Genomic DNA, 23,206 nt, shown 5'->3' on the forward strand with positions numbered 1-23,206 from the left:
TCAGGATAACATCTATATCTCTATTCAGAGAGCTTTTAGGTCTGGCCGCCTCCTAGACTATTTTTAAAAAATGATACTTTTTTATTGTGTACATACATGTTTATGCATGTGAAAGTACATATGCACATGTATGGAGGACTGAGGTTTACACCAAGTATTAATACAAAGAAGAGAAGAGACTAATCGGCGACATCCTCTGAGCAGATCTGACTCTTCATGTTCGTGCACCTCGCTCGCTCTTTCCGGCAACCATGTCTGACAAACCCAATATGGCTGAGATTGAGAAATTCGATAAGTCGAAATTGAAGAAGACAGAGATGCAAGAGAAAAATCCTATGCCTTCAAAAGAAACGATTGAACAGGAGAAGCAAGCTGGCGAATGGTAGTGAGGTGAGTGCCGCCAATATGCACTGTACATTCCACAAGCATTGCCTTCTTACTATACTTCTTTTAGCTGTTTAACTTTGTAAGATGCAAGGAGGTTGGATCAAGTTTAAATGACTGTGCTGCTCCTTTCACATCAAAGAATCAGAACTATTGACCAGGAAGGCCTCCCCTGCCTCTCCCACCCATCTATCGGTCGGGCTGGCAGGGAGGGAAAGAACTTGCATGTTGGTGAAAGAAAAAGCTGGGTGGGAGGTGTTGAAATATGGAGAAAAATTCAAGATGGTCCAAGGTGTCCTGCAGGATGTAAAATGCAGTTTGATCAGGGTGCCATTTTTTGTTCAAATGATTTTAATTATTGGAATGTATATTTTTAATATGCAAATAAAGTTTTAAAACCTGAAAAAAAGAGAAGAGACAGAGTAACATGGATGAGCCTCATAGACATGACAAGAATGAATGATGCATAATTTTATTGGTGAACATGCCAACAATCAGTGAGACCTACCTACAGCTTAAGGTGGTAGAAAGGGGTCAAGTTCAATAGGGAGGGTGGTCCTACAAGATGTTTTAGCAATGTTCCTCAAACACTCTCCACCTTAAAATTTTATTTAGTGTGTGTGGCGTACACCAATGTGTGTATGACATTACAAGAGCTTATGTGCACAGGCAGAGGCTAGAGAAAGAGATCTGGTATTCTGCTCTACCCCTCTCCCCCTTATTCCCTTGAGAGACAGTGTTTCTCACTGAATCTAGACTGGCAGCCAGCAAGCCCCAGCAATTGCACAGTGCTAAGGTTATAGGAGTGTGTGATCATGATCGGCATTTTATGTAGGTACTGAGATTTTAATTAGGGTTTTTCTTTGTTTTGTTTTTTTTAACAGAAGTAAACTTTTGTTTCCATGTTTCTCAAATTAAACTGGCTGAGTTGGTTGCTCTCAGGGATCAGTCAAAGAGACCAAATCCCATATCCTTGTCTGATTCCTCCAACTCTTCCTTGGCTTCAGCCTTGGCTGGGGCTGCAGCAGCAGCAGAAGCAGCAGTGGTGGCTGCAGCCGCCGGGGCAGCAGCTGCAAATGCAGATGGACCAGCCAAGAAGGCATGGACCTTTTCAGCAAGTGGGAAGGTGTACTCAGTCTCCACAGACAAAGCCAGAGCCCGCTTGTACCCATTGATGATAAAGAGTGTGGTAACCAATCTGCAGACAAACACTGGCAACATTTTGGACAACCTCTAGTAGGAAGCAAGAGTGTAGAGTCTGCTCTGTGATGTCAAGTGCTTCCAGGTTGTAAATGCTGCCATTGTCAAACACCTGCTGGATGATTAGCCCAAAGGAGGGGGGGGGATGTTCAACTGTGGCTTCACTGACTCCTACTTTGTCTCCCAGTTTTTCTCAGCTGCACATCACTTAGAATTTCAGTGGTCCCCCTAAAGATTTTAGTGGTGATGCCCAAAGCCTGGAAGAAAGAGGTCTTCTCAGGCCCCAGACCAGTTTTCTGGGCTGGCACAGTGACCTCATGTGGGGCAGTGGCACCAGCACGGGCAGCAGCCAGCACCTTATTGGCCAGCAGCATGTCCCTAAACTCAGTGAGGTCCTCCTTGGTGAACACAAAGTCACATCTCCTGGATGTGGGGCAGCAGCTTCTCCAGAGCCAGGCTGTTCAGGTGCCACCAGATGGCTTGCACATCATGCATGCATGGTGTTCTTGCCCATCAGCAGCACCACAGCCTTCCCTCGAAGGGACATGCGGATCTGCTGCATCTGCTTCGAGCCCACATCGTCTACTCACACAATGAAGCATTTTGGGTAATCATCCAAAAGTTGGAAGTAGTTGGACTTCCAGGTCACCCTGTCTTCCCTGGGCATCATGGCGGTGTGTCAGGAATTGCCACGCAGGGTTTAAAGACGATGTCAGTCTAATGAGGACGCCTGGTGAGAGCTGAACTAGGGTTTTTCAAGATGTGATTTCTCTGAGTAACAGCCCTGACCATCCTAAAACTTTCTCTGTGGACCAGGCTGACCTCAAACTCAGAGATTTGCCTGCCTCTGCCTCCCCCGAGGTAAAAGTGTGTAAAAGTCAAAGGTGTGTATCACCACTGTCTGACTTTATTTTTTACATGTGTTGAAGATTCAAATTCAGGTTCTCATGTTTCTACAGGAAGCACTTTACAGACTAAACCATCTCCTTATCCTCATATCTCCCCTGCCCCTCAAGGTACGAATCAGATCTATGACTTTGTACTTGCTAGGCAGGTACTCTTCCACTTTGTGTGTATGTTTATAATTTTATCATCATCATTTTGGGGGTTTTGAAACCAAAGTCTCACTATGTAGCCCTAGCTGGCCTAAAACCCATAGAGTTTCACCTGCCTCAGACTCCTGGGTGCTGGAATTAAAGGTGTGCACCATCATCACACCTGGTTTCATGTTTATTTTTGAAGTGCTGGATACGGAACCCAGATCCTTGTGCATGTTCAGTCAGGTGACTTTTAGAGCAATTTTAGCTTTACAAAAAACAAAGTGGAGCCAGGTGGTGGTGTCACACGGTAGCACTCGGGAGACAGAGGCAGGTGGATCTCTGTGAGTTCTAGGCCAGCGTGGTATACAGAGACAGTTCCAAGACAGCCTCCAAAACCACAGAGAAATCCTGTCTCGAAATACCAAAAAAGAAAAAAGAAAAAAGAAAACTTGAGCAGAACATATAGAGTGCCTATCTACCCCTTACTCGATCTCCAAAATTTTCCCTATCATCTTGCATCTGTCACAGTTGATGAGCTCACATTAAGATTCTCTTGCTAACTAAAGTACATACTTGATATTAGGGTTCATTACCCTAATGATGCATGACCAATAATGACATCCAGTCACCATTGCAGAGATTATATAGAACAGATAACCTGAACAACCATTGACCAACCACATTTTTTGGTTTCTTCTGAAACAAGGTCTCAAATACTCTAGATTGGTCTTGAATTTTGTGTATCTGAAGATGACACTGAACTCCTAAGTGCTAGCATTATGGCTGTGTCCCATCATGCCTGTCCACTGAATACATCCTTTTTGAGGGCTAGAGTGAATAAAATATATACCTGAGGTTTTTAACCCATGTATATCCATTCATACAACCATCATTTGATCAAACTATTGAACATTTAAAAACATCTTGTGGGGCCACTTTCACTATAGTACTTGACCCCTTTCTACCACCTTAAGCTGAAGGTGGGTCTCACTGATTGTTGGCATGTTCACCAATAAAATTATGCATCATTCATTTTTTGTCATGTCTATGAGGCTCATCCATGTTACTGTCTCTCTCTTCTTTGTATTGCTGAGCAGCAGCCATTGTATGGATACACTATAATTTACTCAACCATTGGCAAACACGAGTTGTTCATGTCTCCACCATTATGAATATAGCAGGCTGACATGCAGGCAGAACAGTGTATACATACTTCATGAGCTCATGGCACATAACAAGGCTTGCTTTAACTACTACTACTTCAGACACTGAGATAGCTGGTGCACACCTTTAATCCCAGCATTTTGGAGGCAGAGGCAGGCAGATCCCTGTGAGTTCAAGGCCAGCCTCATCTACAGATCTAGTAGGCCCCACACTTAGTTTTTTTCTTGTTTATTTTGAAGATACATTCTCTCTATGTGGCCCTGGCTGTCCTGGGATATGTTATATAGACCAGGCTGGCCTTAAACTCACACAGAGATCTGCCTACTTTTGCCTCCCAAGTGCTAGGAATAAAGGTATGCTCCATCATGCCTGGCCCCACCCTTACTTTCTAAGTTTGAGGAGTTACAGGCAAATCAGAAGGCTTAGCAGGTAAAGGTACTTGCTGCCAGATAATGCAAGCCTGAAGATCTGAACTTGGTCCCGAGGTCTCACATAAAGTTTGAAGGAGAGAACTGAGTTCATTAAAGTTGTCTTCTCACGTCCACACATGCATTGTGACACCTGTACCCCTCACTGCATTATACACACATGAGTAATAAGAAAAAGAAAGTAAACAAAATAAAAATCTAGCTTTGAAGAATTCTACCTCTTTACCTCTGAGTGCCAGTCCTAAAGGCAATATTCTTATTTTAGGGTACCATAAGAACTTCCACTAGTACCTTTGACAGCAGAACTGGATTCTTTCTCAGTTCTAGAGGCTAGAAGTCTGAGATGGAGGCATCTGAGGGTGCTGCTCAGCTTTGGACTATATGCTTAGAATACATGAGGAATGAGTTATATCCTTAGTGTGTGTGTGTGTGTGTGTGTGTGTGTGTGCGCGCACACATGCACGCTCACACGTACCATAACGTGTGGAAGTGCAAAGACAACCTGCAGAAGTTGATTATCTCTACCATGTGGAGCTTGGGAGGTCAAACTCAAGTGATTAGGCTTGGCAGTAGGTTCCTTTACCTATTGAGCCACCTTACAGGGTCATGATAGCTTTGATTGTTAACTTGGCACAATCTAAAATTACATGAGAAGAGTCAAAATGAGGGATTGTCTAGATCATGTTGGCCTGTGGGATGTCTTGGGGGAGGGATTCTCTCTCTGTTGTTGTTTCTGTTTGTTTTAGTTTTGACTTTGTTTGTTTTGGTTTGGTGTTTTGAGACAGGATCTCTCTATGTAGCCCTGGCTGTCCTGGAACTCACTCTGTAGATCAGGCTGACCTCCAACTCACAGAAATCTACCTGCCTCTGCCTCCCGAGTGTTAGGACCTGCATGGCAGGGATTCTCTAGATTTATGTTAAGATGGGAAGACCAGTTCATTATGGGTAGTGGTCCTGGACTTCATAAGTATAGAGAGCTAGCTGCTCATTCTGTTTCTGTTCTTTACCAGCTACTTCAAGTTCCTGTGTTGACATCTCTGAAATGATGGACTGTAACCTGAAAATTATGATCTGAACAAACCCCTTTTTCCTTAAGTTGTTTTTCTGTGGGGATATTTTATCACAGAAATAGAAATTTAAAAAATAGCCCCGCCCCCACCCATTGCCTGGTTCAACTGACAGTGTGATTCATCAACCAGAATGATACAATTTTGTGTTTGATTTAGCACTATCAGCCTTGAAAGTTCAGAGTCAGAAAATATTGCAGCCCATCTTAGAAGCCCTGTGGTGACCTATAAGAAGAAATTTATTCTCCTTGAATCTCACTGTGACCATCCTCTTGTTGCCATTGACCCATAATTTGGGTCCGATCTCAACATACTCCAAAGGGTCAAGTACACACTAAGGCCCAGGAGGAAATAGCTTACCCAACAAAGCAGTAATGATATTTTGTTGTTTTGTAAGACAAGGTGTCATACTGTAGCTGTGACTGAGGTTGAACTCAAGACTCCCCTGCCTCAGCCTCCCCCCCCCCCAAGAGCTGGGTGTATTAGTTAGGGTTCTCTAAAGGAACAGATCTGATAAAATGAATACATACTAAAAGGGAATTTACTAGACTGATTTACAGGATGTGTCCAGTGAGGACTGTTGTAATTTTTAAAAGCAGTGCATGAGAGAAAGACACCATGTGACAGAGCTTGGGTGGAGAGGTTTTTTGTTTGTTTGTTTTGTTTTTTCTTTTAAAGATTTTATTTCTTATGTATAGATGCACACCAGAAAAGGGCACCAGATCTCATAACAGATGGTTGTGAGCCACCATGTGGTTGCTGGGAATTGAACTCAGGACCTCTGGAAGAGCAGTCAGTGCTCTTAACCTCTGAGCCATCTCTCCAGTCCCGGTGGAGAGGTTTTTATTAGGGGAAAGTGAATGGGGAAAGGGGGAGGGGAACCAGCCTCTGGGGACAGGATTGGCAGAAGAGAGAGGCAGAGAGACAGAAAAAGAGAGAAACAGAGAGAGAGAGGAGAGAGAGAGATGGCAGAGCAAGAAAGGAAAATGGGAGGTGGGCAGGGCCCTTTTAAAAGGGAACAAAGTGAATGTGCACAGGTGGTGCTCTTAGTGGCTGCAGCTGAGGGAATATCCTGTCAGAACCCCAAGGACAGGCCAGTACAGATGCCTGAATACTAAAAAGGACATATATGGCTATTCCATGACAGAATAGGCCAAGAATCAGTTGATTCTTCAGTCCACAGACATGTCTGTCTCTGCAGTCCCAATCTGGTGCTGGAGTTCCAGGGAGTTCTTAGAGACCTGTGGCTTTTAGTCTATGTTGGAATTGTAAACAACCCAGACTCTGCCAGCTGGTGATGGCACACACCTTTAATCCCAGCACTCGGGAGGCAGAGGCAGGCAGATATCTGTGAGTTTGAGGCCAGCCTGGTCTCCAGAGCGAGTGCCAGGATAGGCTCCAAAGCTACACAGAGAAACCCTGTCTCAAAAAACCAAAAACCAAAAAACAACAACAACAACAACAACAACAAAAACAGAGTGAGTTCCATGATAAGTTTCAAGATACAGAGAAACCCTGTCTCAACAAAACAAAACAAACAAAAAATTCCCTGCTTCCCAGAAAAGTCTGCCAAATATGCTAGGTCTGTAGGCCGGAGTTGGGTGCCCCAACGTTTTAGAGGAACTTTGGGTGACTGTCCAGACAGCCTGATATATATATATATATATATATATATATATATATATATATATATATATATTTAAATTAAAAACCTTCCTTTTTAATTAGACAAAAGGGGAGAAATGCTGTGAAATAATCCTCTTGTATACTGTAAAGATTTGTCACTTGAATTGGTTTAATAAAATGCTGATTAGCCAGGGAGGAAGTATAGGTACGATAAGGCAAAGGAGCAAGACAGAGGCAGGAGTCCCAGGCAAGATGCAGAAAGAGCAAGATGGGCATGCCATACTGAGAAAAGGTACCAGGCCACATGGCAAAGGTTACATAAGAAATATGGGTTAATTTAAGTGTAGTGTAAGAGTCAGCTAGTGGAAGCTGGAGAGATGGCCCAGTGGTTGGTTAAGAGCACCAACTACTCTTCCAAAGAATCCAGGTTCAACTCCCAGGACCCACATGGTAGCTCACAACTGTCTATAACTCTTAGTTCCAGGGGATCTGATGTCTCAGACACCAATGCAAATGAAATAAAAATAAATATTTAAAAAAAGAGTCAGCTAGTGTCTATGGCCATACCACCCTGAAGGCACCCAATCTTGTCTGACCTTGAAGCTAACCAGAATTGGGCCTGGTTAGTACTTGGATAGGAGACCGCCTGGGAACTTCCACCTACATTAGAGTAATATAAATGGGTTAAATTAAGTTATAAGAGCTAGTTAGGAATAAGCCTAAATTATAGGCTGGGCTTTCATAATTAATAAGAAGTCTCCTTGTCATTACTTGGTTGCTGGCTGGCAGGACAGATAAAGACTTTACAGAGACCCACGTATAGGTAGGTGATCCTTCTGCCCCAGCCTGCTGGAATCACACCTATGTACCACATTCATTTTTCTCTTTTCCTCTCTCTCTCTCTCTCTCTCTCTCTCTCTCTCTCTCTCTCTCTCTCTCTCTCTCTCTCTCTCTCTCTCGTTTGGTCTTTATCTTCCTAGGTAGCCAAAGGTGACCTTAAACTCCTGGATCCACCTCTCAAGCACTGAATTGCAATCAAGCATCACTGTCCCTGGCTCTACTTTTCTTTTTTTACAAAAAAAAAAAAAAAAGATTTCTTTATTTAATTTGTATAGTGTTCTGTGTGCACATATGCCTGCAGGCCTGAAGAGGGCATCAGCTCCTACTAGGGATGGCTGTGAGTCACACCATGTGGTTGCTGGGAATTGAACTCAGGACCTCTGGAAGAACAGTCAGTGCTCTTAAATCTGAGCCATCTTTCCAGCACGCTTTGCTTTTTTTTTTTTTTTTATAGCATTCCTTATCTCTTTGTGTAGTGAGGTATGTGTGTGTTTCTTTTTTTCTTTTTCTTTTTTTGTTTTGTTTTGTTTTTCAAGACAGGGTTTCTCTATGTAGCTTTGGAGCCTATCCTGGTGCTTGCTCTGTACACCAGGCTGGCCTTGAACTCACAGAGATCTGCCTGTCTCTGCCTCCTGAGTGCTGGGATTAATAGGCGTGTGCCACTACCACCAGGCTCCTTACTTGGCTTTCTTAATAGCAATTGTTTCGATGGTTAACCTTCTGTTTATTTTTATTTTTTATTTATTTTTTCATTTTTTAAGACAGGGTTACTCTGCAGCTTTGAAGCCTGTCCTAAAACTCACTCTGCAGATCAGGCTGGCCTTGAATGCACAGAGATGCACCTACCTCTGACTCCCAAGAGCTGGGATTAAAGGCATGTGTCACCACTGCCTGGCTATCCTATTTAATTCATAACTCTCCATATTACACACACACACACACACACACACACCACACACACACCAGATTCATGTAGCTCCAGCTAGTCTAGAATTTCTGATCCTCCTGCCTCTTTCCCATTTGCTGAGATTATTTGCTGATACTATTCCTGGTCCCTTTTTTTCCCTTAGTGCCAAGGGCTAAATGTAAGGCCTTGTACCTAGCTAGCAAGCATACTACCAGTGAGCTATATCCTTAACCTCTCCAGACTTTTGTTTTTTTTTTTTGTTGTTTTTTTGGGTTTTGTTTTTGTTTTTGTTTTTTTTGTTTTTTGTTTTTTTTTTTTCTGGTTTTTTGAGACAGGGTTTCTCTGTGGCTTTGGAGGCTGTCCTGGAAATAGCTCTTGTAGACCAGACTGGTCTCGGACTCACATAGATCCGCCTGCCTCTGCCTCTGCCTCCCGAGTGCTGGGATTAAAGTCGTGCGGCACCACCGCCAGGTGCTCGCCAGTCTTAAAAATAGATTTTTCGCCGATCTGTGGTGGCACATGCCTTTAATCCCAGCACTCGGGAGGCAGAGGCAGGCGGATCTTTTTCCTCTGGGCTTTTATCTTTCTCTATTCTATGTACCGTTCTTTACTTCTTACTCCATGGCTTGCTGTGCAGATGGGTGGCTGACCCCTGATGTCCTCCTCCCCTTGTTCTATCTTGCTCCATCTTCTCTTCCCAGATTTCTCTCCTACTTATTGTCTCTGCCTGCCAGCTCTGCCTATCCTATCTTCTGCCTTGCTATGGCCCGTTCAGCTCTTTATTAAACCACCAGGTGTTTTAGACAGGCAAAGAATCACAGCTTCACAGAATTAAATGCAATGCAAAAGAATACAACACATCTTTGCATCATTAAAATAAATGTTCTACAGCATAAACAAATATAACACACCTTAAAATAATTTTCTACAGGCTGGAGAGATGGCTCAGTGGTTAAGAGTACTGCCTGCTCTTCCAAAGGTCCAGAGTTCAATTCTCAGTAACCACATGATGGCTCACAACTGTCTGCACTGAGATCTGTAGCCCTCTTCTGTGTGCAGGCACACATGCAGACTTTATACATAATAAATAACAAATAACTAAATATCACAACAGGGGGTTATTATGACCAACTTGTTATGCTTCTGTAACCCTGATTATTTCTCTACCAAATCCTCCATTTGGAAACCCCCTATTTCTGAACTATAAAAATTCTTAGCAGGTCCAGAGGTGGTGGCACACGTCTTTAATACCAGGATCTCTGTTAGTTCGAGGCCAGCATGGTGTACAGAGGGAGTTCCAGGACAACCTCCAAAACTACAGAGAAACCATGTCTGGAAAAAAACAAACCAAACCAAACCAAAAAGCTTGCTTTAATTAATTTGACCCTGATTTGGGTCAGTGTGTCTTTTTTTCTTGAATCTTTGAGATTAATCTGGATTTAGATTGTTATTCAGACAGGTTTAATTGGTTGTGAATATTCATTTGGACTGATATAAGAAAAAGGATTTTTTTTCTGGTTTTCGAGACAGGGTTTCTCTGTGAGCTATGAAGCCTATCCTGGCAGTTGCTCTGGAGACCATGCTGGCCTCGAACTCACAGAGATCCACCTGCCTCTGCCTCGTGAGTGCTGGGATTAAAGGCATCTGCCACCAACGCCCGGCTGTTGTTTTGTTTTTCAAGACAAGGTTTCTCTGTGTAACAGCCCTGGCTGTCCTGAACTCTCTCTGTAGACCAAGCTGGCCTTGAACTCATTGAGATCCACCTGCCTCCACCTCCCAAGAGCTGGGATTAAAGGCGTGTGTCACCTCACCTGGGGAATCTTTAATACTAAAAGTTAATTGTATCAGGATTTTTTTTTTCTTTTTGCATCAGGAATATTAAAGGCTCTCAGTTCAGTGCTTATCCTGGGACATTGGCAGACTTCTATACTAGTTAACAGCTATGGTTATCTTGGAAGTTCATATAAAGACTCATTGCTGGCGGGGCGGTGGTGGCACATACTTTTAATCCCAGCACTCGGGAGGCAAAGGCAGGCGGATCTCTGAGTTCAGGAAATAGAGCAGAACAAACAAACCAAACAAACAAACAAAAATATCTTAAATTATAAGATTTCCGAGTTAAACTATTCCTGAAATTTGGATTGGGCAAGATGTTGCTGGCAACTATGAAATAAGACACAGCAAACCATTGGAAGTCTCACAATAAACACCCCACAGCAACTAGTAAAATTAATGTATCAGGAGGGGAAACACTTGCAGATTGCTTTCTGAGCAGCTGCCTTAGCCCTTCACATGTGTGTGATGAGTTTAAAGTAGCTGTCCTGTGACAGTCATTGCTCTGTGCAGAATTGAAAATTGAAATTCTGATCACTGCTTTACTTGGATGTGTTATAGGCTGGCTGCAGAGCTAGGCACCTGCAACTTGTCTAGAAAAGGTAAGAACAACAATGGACTTAATGAAATATTGTGAAGTTTCTATTTTGTAGAAACCCAGGAAGGATACTGTTAAAGGCAAATGCAAACTGAAAACAAGAGGCTTAATGATCCTGGTTGAAAAGACAGAGAATGCTGCCCTCCCTCCTTTCCCTTTCCTTGCTGAATTCCTTTCTCCATCCTTTTCAGTCTATGTAAATCATTTTTAATGGCTAAAGAGGCTCTGGCTCGATTTCCCACAGAGGGAGATTTCCTCTCCTTGGGGACCTGGAGCCAGCTCTTTGAAATGTAATAAAGGCTCATTCTGGAAGGTGATGCACTGGTAGGCAGACCTCCCACTTTCCTTTCCCTGACCCCAAATCACAAAGACTTCCCAGCATTTTGACTCCTGCTGCTTACTGGGAAAAAGGAATCTCATTTTCTGACCAGAAAGACGTACTTCCTTTCTCTTGTATATTTGTGGAAATGCGTAGAGGGAGTGAGGGAGGAGATCTTCATAGCCATGAAGAAAGCAACTTTCTTTTTTGTTTGTTTTTCGAAACAGGGTTTCTCATCTGGCTGTCCTGGGACTCACTATAGAGACCAGATTGGCCTAAAAATCAGAGATCACCTGCCTCTGCCTCCCAAGTGCTGATTAATGGCATGCACATGAAGAAAGCAACCTTCAGTAAATGGAGTTGTGTCAACTAAACATCTATATTGAGAAAAAAAAAAAAACTTCAAGTAAATGCTTATTTAAGTACAGCCTTCAAACAAGCCAAGTATTGTGTTACTTGCCTGTAATGTTTGCCCTCAGGACAATGGATTTGGGTGCAGGAAGATCAGTTCAAGGCCAGCCTGGGCTACAACAAACAGCATCCCCCCCCCCAATGAAAATACTGAAAACCTCACAGATTACAAAGGTACAGCCTTTTCTCGGAAGTACTGGAGACCAAACTGTTGTAGAGCATTATTTTAAGGTGTGTTGCATTTGTTTATGCTGTAGAACATTTGTTTAATGATGTAAAGATGTGTTGCTTTTGTTTATGTTGCATTTGTTTAACTCTGTGAAGCTGTGTTACTTTGCCTGTCTAAAACACTTGATGGTCTAATAAAGAGATGAATAACCAATAGTGAGCAGGAGAGGGATAGGTAGGGCTGGCAGGCAGAGAGAATAAATAGGAGAAATCTGAGATGCAAAGCAACAAAAGAACAAAAGGAGGAAGACATCATGGGCCAGCCACCCAGCCAGCCAGGGAGTAAGAGTGAAAGGAAGATATGCAGAAGTAAGAAAAGGAAAAGGCCTAGAGGCGAAAGGTAGATGAAATAATGTAAGAAATACCTGGTAGAGGCTTGAGAGATGGCTCAGAGGTTAAGAGCACTGGCTGCTCTTCCAGAGGTCCTGAGTTCAATTCCCAGCAACCATATGGTGACTCATAACCATCCGTAATGAGATCTGGTACCTTCTTTTTGTGTTTAGGCGTACATCCAGGCAGAACACTGCATACACAATAGATAAGTAAGTGTTAAAAAAGAAAAGCTGGCTAGAAATAAGCCAAGCTGCCTGGCATTGGTGGTACATGCTTTTAAGCACTTGGGAAGAGAGACAAGAGGATCTCTGAGTTCAAAACCAGCCTAGTCTACAGAGCGAGTGCCAGTATAGGCTCTAAAGCCACAGAGAAACCCTGTCTCGAGCCCCCCCCATAAAAAAGAAAACGAAGCCAAGCTAAGACTAAGGCTGGGCATTTATAATCAAGAATAAGCCTGTGTGTGATTTTTTTGTTTTGTTTTGTTTTTGTTTTTCGAGACAGGGTTTCTCTGTGGCTTTGGAGGCTGTCCTGGAACTAGCTCTTGTAGACCAGGCTGGCCTCGAACTCACAGAGATCTGCCTGCCTCTGCCTTCCAAGTGCTGGGATTAAAGGCGTGCACCTCCACCGCCCGGCGGTGTGTGTGATTTTTTTTAAAAACTTGGAGGCAATTCCCCCACTCCCATGCCAAAAGAGTCAAAGAATAGGAATCCAACAACACCAAAAACAGGGTCTCAATGGTCTATCACTGATGTACTGAGTCATCTCTTCTATCCCAGGCACGAGGTACATTTTTGCCAAACCTCTCTGCTGCAACTGCAGCAAAGTGAGGGACTGGATACTGGATACCCAAATAGGAAGTTGCTGATAGGTTGACACCTGAATTCAAACTGTGTTACACAGCCATAGTGACAAAAGCAGTCTGATACTGATACAGTCTAGGGGCCTTGATCAGGTTTTCACTGCCAGTTAAAGAATTAAAAGGTAATTCTTGTATAATATATCCTGATCAGGCCTTGAAATTGTTGAACCAGTCTATCAGCCTATTGTGCCAGGAAGAAGTCACTCATTTTGAAATTTCCACCTTTATTACCATGGCCCCTCTCCTATCTGTCTACCTACTTACCAGGGAGTCTGCCTAACCCCTAACGTCTCAATACCTTTTTGTTTTGTTTTTCGAGACAGTGTTTCTCTGTGGCTTTGGAGGCTGTCCTGGAACTAGTTCTTGTAGACCAGGCTGGTCTTGAACTCACAGAGATCCGCCTGCCTCTGCTCCGAGTGCTGGGGTTAAAGGCATATGCCACCACTACCCTTCTCTCTGTCTGTCTCTCTTTGTGATAGTGTTTCTGTGTAGGCCTCGCTCTGTAGACGAGACTGGCCTCGAACTCAGAGATCCATCTGCCTCTCAAGTGCTGGCAGTTCTATTATATCCTAGAAGAGGAGCAGGCTGTGGGAGGGAAGAGGTAGAAAGGGGGGAGCTAAAAGAGTGTGAGTGAAGGCTGGAACTGAGAAACAGGTAGGCAGCAGTTCCAGAGCAAGGAAGGTCGGTGCCCATGAAGGTCTCAAAGCAAGAGGCTTCTCCTTTCAGCACCTACAGCAGTCCATGTTTTTTTTTTCTTTTCTCTAAACAAAGGTATTCTTTTCAAAGACAGCATTGGAATGGCTCAGTTAAAGGAGGGAACCAGTCATTAAAGAGAGACAGAGGGAAGAGTGGAGACTTTAGGGCTGATATGTCCAGAACCTGGGACAAGGGTGAAATAGCCTCGCCCTGAACTCTTTCCAGCAGTCAGTCCAGGAAGGCTTCTTCAAACAGGACCCTCTTTCTCAGAGCTACACCTAGCAGACAGGTCCGCTAAACACCTCGCCATAGGACACAAGCGTCACCGGGTACCAGGGGTTCCACTGCCCCTACCACCCAGACCCCGCCCCCAGCTTCCCGCGCCGACTCTCGCCCCCGCCCCAGACGCTCCCTCCCGCACCCAGCCCCTTGCCTTCTCCCGCGCGCGTGCGCCCCGTTCCCGTACACCTCCCCTGGCGCCGCTGCAGCGCGCGCGCGTTCCCGGCGTCACAGGCAGGAGCTGGAGACCAGCGATCCTCTGCGGGCCAGACTCTGAGAGGGCGCCGCGAGCTCAAGATAGTGGGACCCTGCGAGGCTGCAGTTGGCGAGGGCCTGGCCGCCCCTCTGCTGGCGGGCCGGCCCGCAGCGCCTCGCGTGGAGGCTGGGCTCCGGGGCTGAAGGCCATGGGCGGGAGCCGGGGACGGCAGCTGCAAAGGCAGCGACAGCGGCGGGCCCCGTGGGCGGAGAGGCGCGTGGCCCACGGCCCCTGACGGCCATAGCGGCCAGGCGTGCTCCCACGCCTCCTGGGGGGGGCGTAGCCAGGCAACGCGTGGCGCGCCCGCCCATCCCCCGCTGCCCTTTTTTTCCTGCCTGGGTACGAGGGAGCATGCCTGTGTCTGGCTTCGGCCAGCAAAGAGTTAAGTCGAGGGGCGTGGAGCTGCCTTCCTCTTGGGGGCGTGCCTCCCTTCCCTGCTAGGCGGCTTGGCCCCCCGCGGTAGGGTATGGCCCAGGGCCAGGTCCCGGGCCCCGCGGTCCCACGCACCGGCCAGTGAAAGACGCCTTCCTTTTCCCGCCCTCTTCTTTCCCTCGCCGGCCAGCACCATGGGATGTAATATGTGCGTAGTCCAGAAACCGGAGGAGCAATACAAAGTGATGCTTCAGGTAGGGTGCCTGCGCTGCTGGGGCCAGGGGCTCAGTCGGGCCAAGGAAAACTGTAAACCCCAGGGGAGGGCCACGTGGAGGCGGAGAAGCAGGTGTGGGAGGGAGAGAGCGCTCAGAGAGGAAAAGGTAGGGAGTCGATCTCACCCTCATATGATGGATGGTTTGATGGTTGCTGATGCCCTGTAGGAACCAGCCAGGGATGTAATGAACGGGGGAGATAAGTGTTCGAGACACATCACCAGGCATCCCAACCAGGTACATAAGGACAACGAACGTCTGTCCACATCAGCCCGGGTGGGAAGTTAAGGGAATTCTGTCTCAGGACTGAGAGATGCTCTGTGGCCCGTGCGGGATGAAGGTTGCATAGCAACGAGCTTGGATCTGGGCACATGCTCCCCTGGTTGGACCCAGAACCAAAGAAGCTGTAGCCGGGCGTTGGTGGCGCACACCTTTAATCCCAGCACTCGGGAGGTAGAGGCAGGAGGATCTCTGTGAGTTCGAAACCACCCTGGTCTCCAGAGCGAGTGCCAGGATAGACTCCAAAGCTATACAGAGAAACCCTGTCTCGAAAAATCAACACACACACACACACACACACACACAAAAAAAACTGTACAGTTCCCGCAGGCCAGAGGGAAAATCATGCCCTGGGAGGACAGACTCAATAAGTAGACAACCGAGCTGGGTTTGGGTACTGATTCTCGCACCCAACTCTCTGGTCTGATGCAGTCATGACTGTCGATTCCTGGCATCTTGGGTGACTGGGTAACGTCGGGATCGGTGGTGCCCAGTATTCACTCTGCCTGTTGGCATCTGCTTTGGCCTGTTGGGCCTTGGGTACAAGAGGGGCGATGCGAGCAACACGTGCAGGGCGGGAAGAGACACCCTGCTGCATCCTTGTTCTCAGCCCCTCAGCCACGATTGGGTTTCCTTGCCTGTGCGTGCAGTAACTACGTGAGTGCGTGCCTGTGCCCTGTCTCTGTGTGTGGAGGCTCTCCAGCTCCGCGCGTGTGTACTTTTTGTGTACACCCTGCGAGTTGTTTAGATAAATGTGTCCCAGATGGTGTTCACTGAGATGCACAAGGGCTAAGTGTAGAGAGGTGGAGATCAAAGGAAGTTAGGAGCAGGAGCAGATGTGGGCGCAGACAGGTGAGTTTAGTGACTTGTGCCTCAGCTACTGAGTTTGTTGATCAGAACCAGGGAACAAGTGTGCACAGGAGATGTTGGCTCTGAGAGAACCTGTAGACTCCTGGACTGAATAAAATAAACTCCTTTTAGGAACTTGGCGGGAGTAGCAGGGGAGATGGTGTCAATCATAATAGTGGGATGGTATTGAGGTGGCTTCGGGAGCCCATCATTCTTGCTGTGATCTTATCTTCATTTCTAGCAGGAATAGTAAATAATGGGCAAGAGATGGTAGGCATAGAGCCCTAGGTTGGTGGTGCTCTTGTTTCAGCCTGTTAGGGCTTCTGGTCTCTTCTACTTGGCTCTGGTCTCCCTTTTTCTGTCCTCCCTAATTATTCTCTCAGGCAAATCCTCCCCATCACTGTTTCTCCTCTCTTGTTCCCACTGTTTGAAGCCCTCACCTCCCTCACCTGTCTGTTGCCATCCTTCTAGTGGGATAAGAATCTGGAATGATCTAGCTTGGAACCGAAAAAGGGTTCAGTGAAACCCATTGGATTTCAGAACTAGGGCTACCTCTATTGGGGTTTTAATGGGCTTGAAAGTTGATGCCACCCTAGGTGGGGGAGTCCCTGCTGGACTTCTTAAAAGAGAGCCCCACCTCTCACGGAAAGGACTTGCCTTCCAGTAGGTGTCTGGCTAGAAGGGAGGCCCCTGCAGAGCAGCCTTAATCCTCTGTGCTCAGCTCCCATGGGATGCTACTTCTTTAAAATTAGGACACAAACTTTCATTTTCTTGGTTCTTGGCAGACCAGCTGGTCTTTAAAGGCATAGTTATCCTTTCAAATTAAGTAAAAACAAAAGGAGTGACTGTAGAAACTATGGAAAGCTGTGAAAGCTATTTGGTAGCCCAGGTGAGGAGCTTGTGAGAAAGGGATGTTCATAGGCCTCAGGAGAGTTCCCATAAACATGCGCACTTGCCCCATATTGAGTGCCCTTCTCCCTGTCTCTTTCAAAGTGACTTCATATCAACTCATGGCTTCTGCAACTTGCTGGTAGAGACTTTCTCACCATGACACACTAGAACTTAAAAGAAAAACATAGCTTTATTGACATCAAACTCACAGGCCATACAATGTATCTTTTCAAAGAGTACAATTTAGTGCTTTTTTTTGCCTATTGTGGAAAATGCTACAATGAATACTGGTATACAAATGTCTGAATCCCTCCCTGCCTTCAATTCTTTTGAGTAATACCTAAAAATGGAGTTGCTGCATCATATAGTAATTCCCACCCATTTCTTCTGAGTGATAGTACCATTTAACACTAACACCAGAAATGTATAAGAGTTCTAATTTCTCCACATGCTTATCAACACTTGTACTTTTCTGGTGATCGCATGTAGCTAGCTTATGGGTGGGTATAAAGTGGCAGTTTTATGGTTTTTTGTTTGCTAGATGTAGTGCTGGGGATTTGATGATTTGCATATCTGTTGGCTAAATGCTGTAGAGCAATTTTTTCTTGTGCTTATTGTTCATTTACATATCCACTTTGCAAAAGTCTGTCCATTGTGGTGGAGCATTCTAGGAAGTATTAAAGTTAGGAACTAGTTGGTCCTCCAACTTTTATCATTTTTAAAACATTTTATTATGTATACAACATTCTGCTTCCATGTATATCTGCACACCAGAAGAGGGCACCAGATCTCATAACGGATGGTTGTGAACCACCATGTAGTTGCTGGGAATTGAACTCGGGACACAGGAAGAGCAGTCACTGCTCTTAACCTCTGAGCCATCTCTCCAGCCCCAACTTTTATCTTTTAAAAGGTTGTTTTGGCTCTGTTGGGTCCCTTATTTCCTTGTGAATTTTGGAATCAGCTTGTTTTCTGAAAATTAACTGGGATTTTGATTAGGTGAAATTGAATCCATAGATCAGATGGTAGTATTGCCTGTTTATTTGGGCCACATTTATATTTCAAATATGGCCTGTTTAATTTGTTAAATTTATGTTAGGATTTATTATCATCATCATCATTTTAATTGTGTATGAATCGGGTGCCTTCAGAGGCTATAGAGGGCATCAGAACACCTGGGACTGGAGGAACCCCTGGAATGGCATTATGGACATTTGTAAGCCATGTGGGTGCCAGGAACTGAACCTGGGTTCTCTACAAGAGAAGCCAGTGCTCTTAACTGATAAGCCATCTCTCTAGCCCAAGTATCTTACTGTTTTTGATGCTATTGTAAGTGGAATTTCTATTTAAAGCAGCCTAAGTCTATCCCAGGTTGGTCTAGAATTTACTGTGTAGCAGGCTGAGCTTGAATTTATAACAGTCTTCTTGCCTGTATATGAGACATTATGTCTGACTCGGAATTGTTTTCTAAATTTCATCTTGTCTTTCTCATTGCCAAAACATAGAAATACATTTTTGGTTTTTTTTTTTTTTTTTGAGACAGGGTTTCTCTGTGTAGCTTTGTAGCCTGTCCTGGAACTAGCTCTGTAGACCAAAATGGCCTCCAATTTACAGAGATCCACCTGCATCTGTCTCCTGAGGGCTGGGATTAATGATTGAAGGCCTGTGCAGCCACCACCGACTGGCTGGAAATACATTTTTTAAAGCGGTGGAGGTGGAACCTAGTACTTTTCACGAGCTAAACCAGCCAATGCCATCCTCTCCCACTAGTTTTCTTTCTTTTTAAAAAATAAATTATTTTTGTGTTTTGTCTGTATGAGGGCATTGGATCCCCTGGAACAGGAGTTACAGACAGCTATGAGCTGCCATGTGGGTTCTGAGAATTGAACTTGAGTCCTCTGGAAAAGCAGTCAATATTCTTAACTGCTGAACCATCTCTCCAGCCCCCTCCCATTGATTTTCACATACTGATCTTGTATTCTGAGGTCTTACTTTGTTTATTCTAAACCCTTTTTAGTGGATTCTTCAGAAATTTCTATATAGTGTGATTATGTCTTGATAAATAGAAACAAATTTACTTATTCCCAATCTGGTTGCATTTTGTTTTTCTTGCCAATCTGTTGTGACTGGAACCTCTACCACACTTTTGAGGGGATGTGATGAGAGCAGCCGTCCTTGCCTTGTTCATAATCTGAGAGGGAAAAGTGTTCAATTTTCTACAAGTAAGGAGGAGGGAAGCTCCTTCTGTCCCTGGTTTGTTAAAATTTTTTATAATGAGAGATTATTTTTGTCAAATGTTTTTTCTGAGGATTTGTTATATATTTGACAATTAAGATCTGTTTACAGTCCCTTTAGCATTCAGAACTTCATGCCCATGTCTGTTATTTCAGTTGTGCCCTTCTAGCATATTAAACAGGTTGAATATGCTTATGAAATACAAGACCTCCCTTTGGAAAAAAAAAGAATATGCCACCTCCTTTGATAAAAAGGGTGACTGCATGTTGAGGTAGAAAGGAAGAGTGGAAAATTGGAAGCAGGATGCATCTTTGACCATGCTGGAAAGCACCTTCCTAGAGTCTTACTGATGCCTCTGCTTGCCACCCCATCTTTCATCAGCAGACCCTCTTGTCATTCACGTATCTAATAAGGTCCCACACATTCTACAGACCTTATCTTTGTTTTCCCTGTTATCCTAAACTTGTCATTCCTTCTATGTTGGTGCTTAGTAAATCAGCCTCCACAAAGGTACCTGCTCTCTCTCTCTCTCCACTGGAAGCCACCCATTTCTTCCAGGGAGCATTATGCCCACCCACAACATTAAAGAAGGTTAAGTTTAGGACAGAGCTAAGATACATAGCCAGCACCCCCTTTTTTTTCAGACAGGGTTTCTCTGTGTAGCGTTAGCTGTACTGGAACTTGTTCTGTAGACCAGGCTGGCCTCAAACTCAACAAGATCCACCTGCCTCTGCCCTTCCCCCCAGTGCTGGGATTAAAGGTGTGTGCCACCACTACCCAGCTTAAGAATCAGTTTTTTACCATGTAGGTTCCTGGGATAGAATGCAGGTGCAGATCATCTCTTAGGTCTCCTCCTCTCTCCCTTATCCTCATGTGGCGCAGGCTGGTTTTGAACTCTGGGTTTTCCCCCTTCCCCCTTTTTTTGAGATAAGTCTAGCACAGGCTTGTCTCAAATGTGTAGGTGAGACTCACACTTCATTCAGCCTTTGGTGTCAAATAGCAAATTATTATTATTATTATTATTATTGTTGTTGTTGTTATTGTTATTATTATTATTATGTGGTTCTGGGGACTGAACACAGGACAGGGTCTTGTATATGCTAGGCAAATGCTCTACCACTGAACTGCATCCCTAACTCTTTACCTCTGACTTCTGAGGGCTGTCTGATCCATTGAAATAAATTGTGACAGAAACATTAGCAGTTGCAGTGATGGACAGTGCAGCAGGGGTATCTAGATCCTCGGGTATGACACCAGTCACTACTGCACTACTGTCTCTGTTACAATAGTTTTGCAGGTATGTAGACATAATTTACAAAACCTGTTTCATTTCACATTCCAAACACATACCTCAGTTAACTTCAAAACTCAGAACTTCATGTTTACACAAGTACACCTCACAGTAAATTGTTTCTTTTCAGTCCTGTGGGGTATCTCCATGGTCTACTCTTTCCTTTTCCTCCAACAGATTGATGTGGTAGTACTTAAGAGTAGTTCTGCCCCCAACCCGTACCTGTAGGCAAGTCCGAAGATGGCTCTGTGCCTCAATTTCTGATGAAAGCAGCTTGAATGTATCTCCTTTGTGGTCAATGCTGTATTACCAATCTGTACTGAAATTCATATTGTAGAAAAACCAGGTATTGAGTATCTATAAAACAGCAGGAATAGACTCATACCTTTGGGTCCTAGCAAAAACTACAGAGTTGGGTTAGAAGCATGTACATTTTTATTCTGTCCAGAGAGTCAGGTATAGATTGGGCACTTCCAAGCATCAGTCGCTGACTGCAACCTGCTTCATAAGACTGGGAGCTCTGGACTTGCTGCTGATGTTGACCAGTCCAGCCAATGTGAATGCTAGACTGGTTGCTAATAGTAATACATCTCAAACTTTTATGTCCTTTTGTAAAAATAAAAATTCATATAGGCTTCAGAGGATCAAACAAGTCATAAAACTTGGATCCACTTCTCACTGGTCAAAAGGATTCCAAATAAGTAGTACAGCTTAAGTTTTCCCCGCCTGAGGATGGTCTTAGGACCTCTGCCCTTCCCAATTACTAAGACTATGGGCGTAAAAGTTCATAGTTTGAATTTGTCTCAACAGGTTTCCACTTCTGGCAGACACAGCCAAGCATCAGGACCTGCTTAACATCCAGTGACTGAAGAGTGTCTTATTGTATTCCGAGAGTTTCTCTAATATGAAAAAACAGAGGAAAGGGCTCAAATTGTGAGGAAGTAATTAATAGCAGGCAGGGTGAGTAAGGAGAGGGACAACAGTAGAGGCATAATTTGCACAGAAGGAACAGGCTGAGAAGTTGCAGGCCTAGGTGCCAAGATACCGATCTTCTTTTTCATAATGCATTCTGTCTGATCTTCACTATTGCTTGGAACAGGTAACATCATTTTATCTTTCTGATGATGGCTAACTGTGAACCTTGCCCTTGCTTCACCAGGTTAGCTGGAGGTGGTGGGAGCATTGGCTCCTGGCAGCTTGTATTTATTGTGCATGGGAAAACTGAACAAACACCCAAAGGGCATGGTTTCAGGAAGTTGGCTATTGACCTTATAGGGCATTCCTTCCTGTCAGCTGGCCTCTGAAAAGGCAGGGAATTCTCAGGCAACTCTGAACCAGCATTACTCATACAGCAGCTTTGGAGCCTGATCTGGTTTCTAAAGGAGTTTTTCTGAAGAGTCTCCTATGCCCCCCTCTCTCGATTCATGACTCCCCCTTCCACCCCAGGTTTATCCCCCCCACCAGACTTCACCCCCACCAGAGGGAGATCCTTATTCAAATGTAAATCCAGATTAAGATTTAATCTGGGGTGGGGGGGTGTTGTTTGTTTCTGGAGTTTGCATTTCCTTCTCACAAGCTGTGAGTGGGGTTGTTTTCCTGATGATTATGAGGGCTTCAGATAGGAATTTGGAAAAGATCTGTGGAAGCTTCAAGTTACTTTAGTATCAGTGGGGAAGTGCAGTATTTTTACAAATATATGTTAAGACCTCACCACAGACCTATTAAATTACAAATCCGGGACTTCCAGAGGATACTGTCTGAATCAGGCCTTAAGGGGAACAGTCTATTCTTCTATGCCATGTGCAGCTGACTCTCTTTTCACTACCCACATTCCTTTGGAATATACCCACTTCCTCAGATACTCAAAAAGATCTTGCAGATGCAATTTGCTTGTCCTTCTCTGCCTTCCAGCCCTGGACAGGTGAATTCTGGATGGATACAGAGAGATTGGGAGGGATGATTGAGCAGCCACACCCTTTCCCAGGTTGGCAGATGTGGGTGGAATGTGTGCTTTTGCCATGCTAGAAGTTAAGGCATTTCATAGCCATTGGTAGAATAATTCACTTAGGCAAGGGTCAGCCCAGTTACTGTGAATAAGAAAGAGAAAGTACACCTTATGCTAGGCATGGTAATACACATGTAATCCCAACATTGGGGAGGCTGGGTAGCCTGAACTTTATGGCAAGACCCTGTCACAAAGTATACGTTATAAAGGGAGCCTTATTTGCAGCCACTACTTTGACTATGTGATGAAGCTGCCATCCCCATCCTTGGAATACAGTGGGACAGAAGTGAGGACACTGTGTTTTACTGTGTCATCACGTGTCCAGTGTTCTTGCCAAAATAATTAATCTGCGTCTCATTACAGAGACCAAGTCAGCAACTGTAGATTTTGGGATCTCCTTCTATAAGGACTCTGCCAAGAGGCCATGCCATGAAAGGTGAAAAAGAAAAAGTGGATAGGTTATACTAAAGTAGCAAGGGGCAAACATGATATTTGATCCAGGATTAGAAGAAAATATAAGGGTGTTGAGATATTTTGTTTGTAA

The 23,206-nt window shown here is 44.7% G+C and overlaps 2 protein-coding genes and 1 pseudogene across 4 annotated transcripts in view; 2 read left to right on the forward strand and 1 right to left on the reverse strand.

Moving 5' to 3' along the window:
* Positions 1–232: 232 nt before the first annotated feature.
* On the forward strand, positions 233–470 carry LOC118239413 (thymosin beta-4-like). Its single transcript, XM_035450103.1, has 2 exons — positions 233–382; positions 455–470. Exons 1-2 carry the CDS (start codon positions 252–254, stop codon positions 468–470), a joined length of 147 nt encoding a protein of 48 aa, XP_035305994.1. The 5' UTR covers positions 233–251.
* Positions 471–1,329: 859 nt separating this feature from the next.
* On the reverse strand, positions 1,330–2,251 carry LOC100769411 (annotated as a pseudogene).
* Positions 2,252–15,034: 12,783 nt separating this feature from the next.
* Pdzd4 (PDZ domain containing 4) overlaps positions 15,035–23,206 on the forward strand; it is a 30,682-nt gene continuing 22,510 nt past the window's right edge. For all 3 annotated transcript variants that reach the window (XM_027432484.2, XM_035450151.1, XM_027432485.2), the window contains exon 1: positions 15,035–15,094. In XM_027432484.2, the coding sequence (XP_027288285.1) occupies positions 15,035–15,094 (60 nt within the window). The remainder of the gene's footprint in view (positions 15,095–23,206) is intronic.

The sequence above is a fragment of the Cricetulus griseus genome, chromosome X, assembly GCF_003668045.3.
Source record: "Cricetulus griseus strain 17A/GY chromosome X, alternate assembly CriGri-PICRH-1.0, whole genome shotgun sequence".
NCBI lineage: Eukaryota > Metazoa > Chordata > Mammalia > Rodentia > Cricetidae > Cricetulus > Cricetulus griseus.

What these genes read in the sequence shown, in the direction of transcription:
- LOC118239413 (XM_035450103.1), top strand. Translation starts at nt 252, where the DNA reads ATGTCTGACAAACCCAATATGGCTGAGATTGAGAAATTCGATAAGTCG.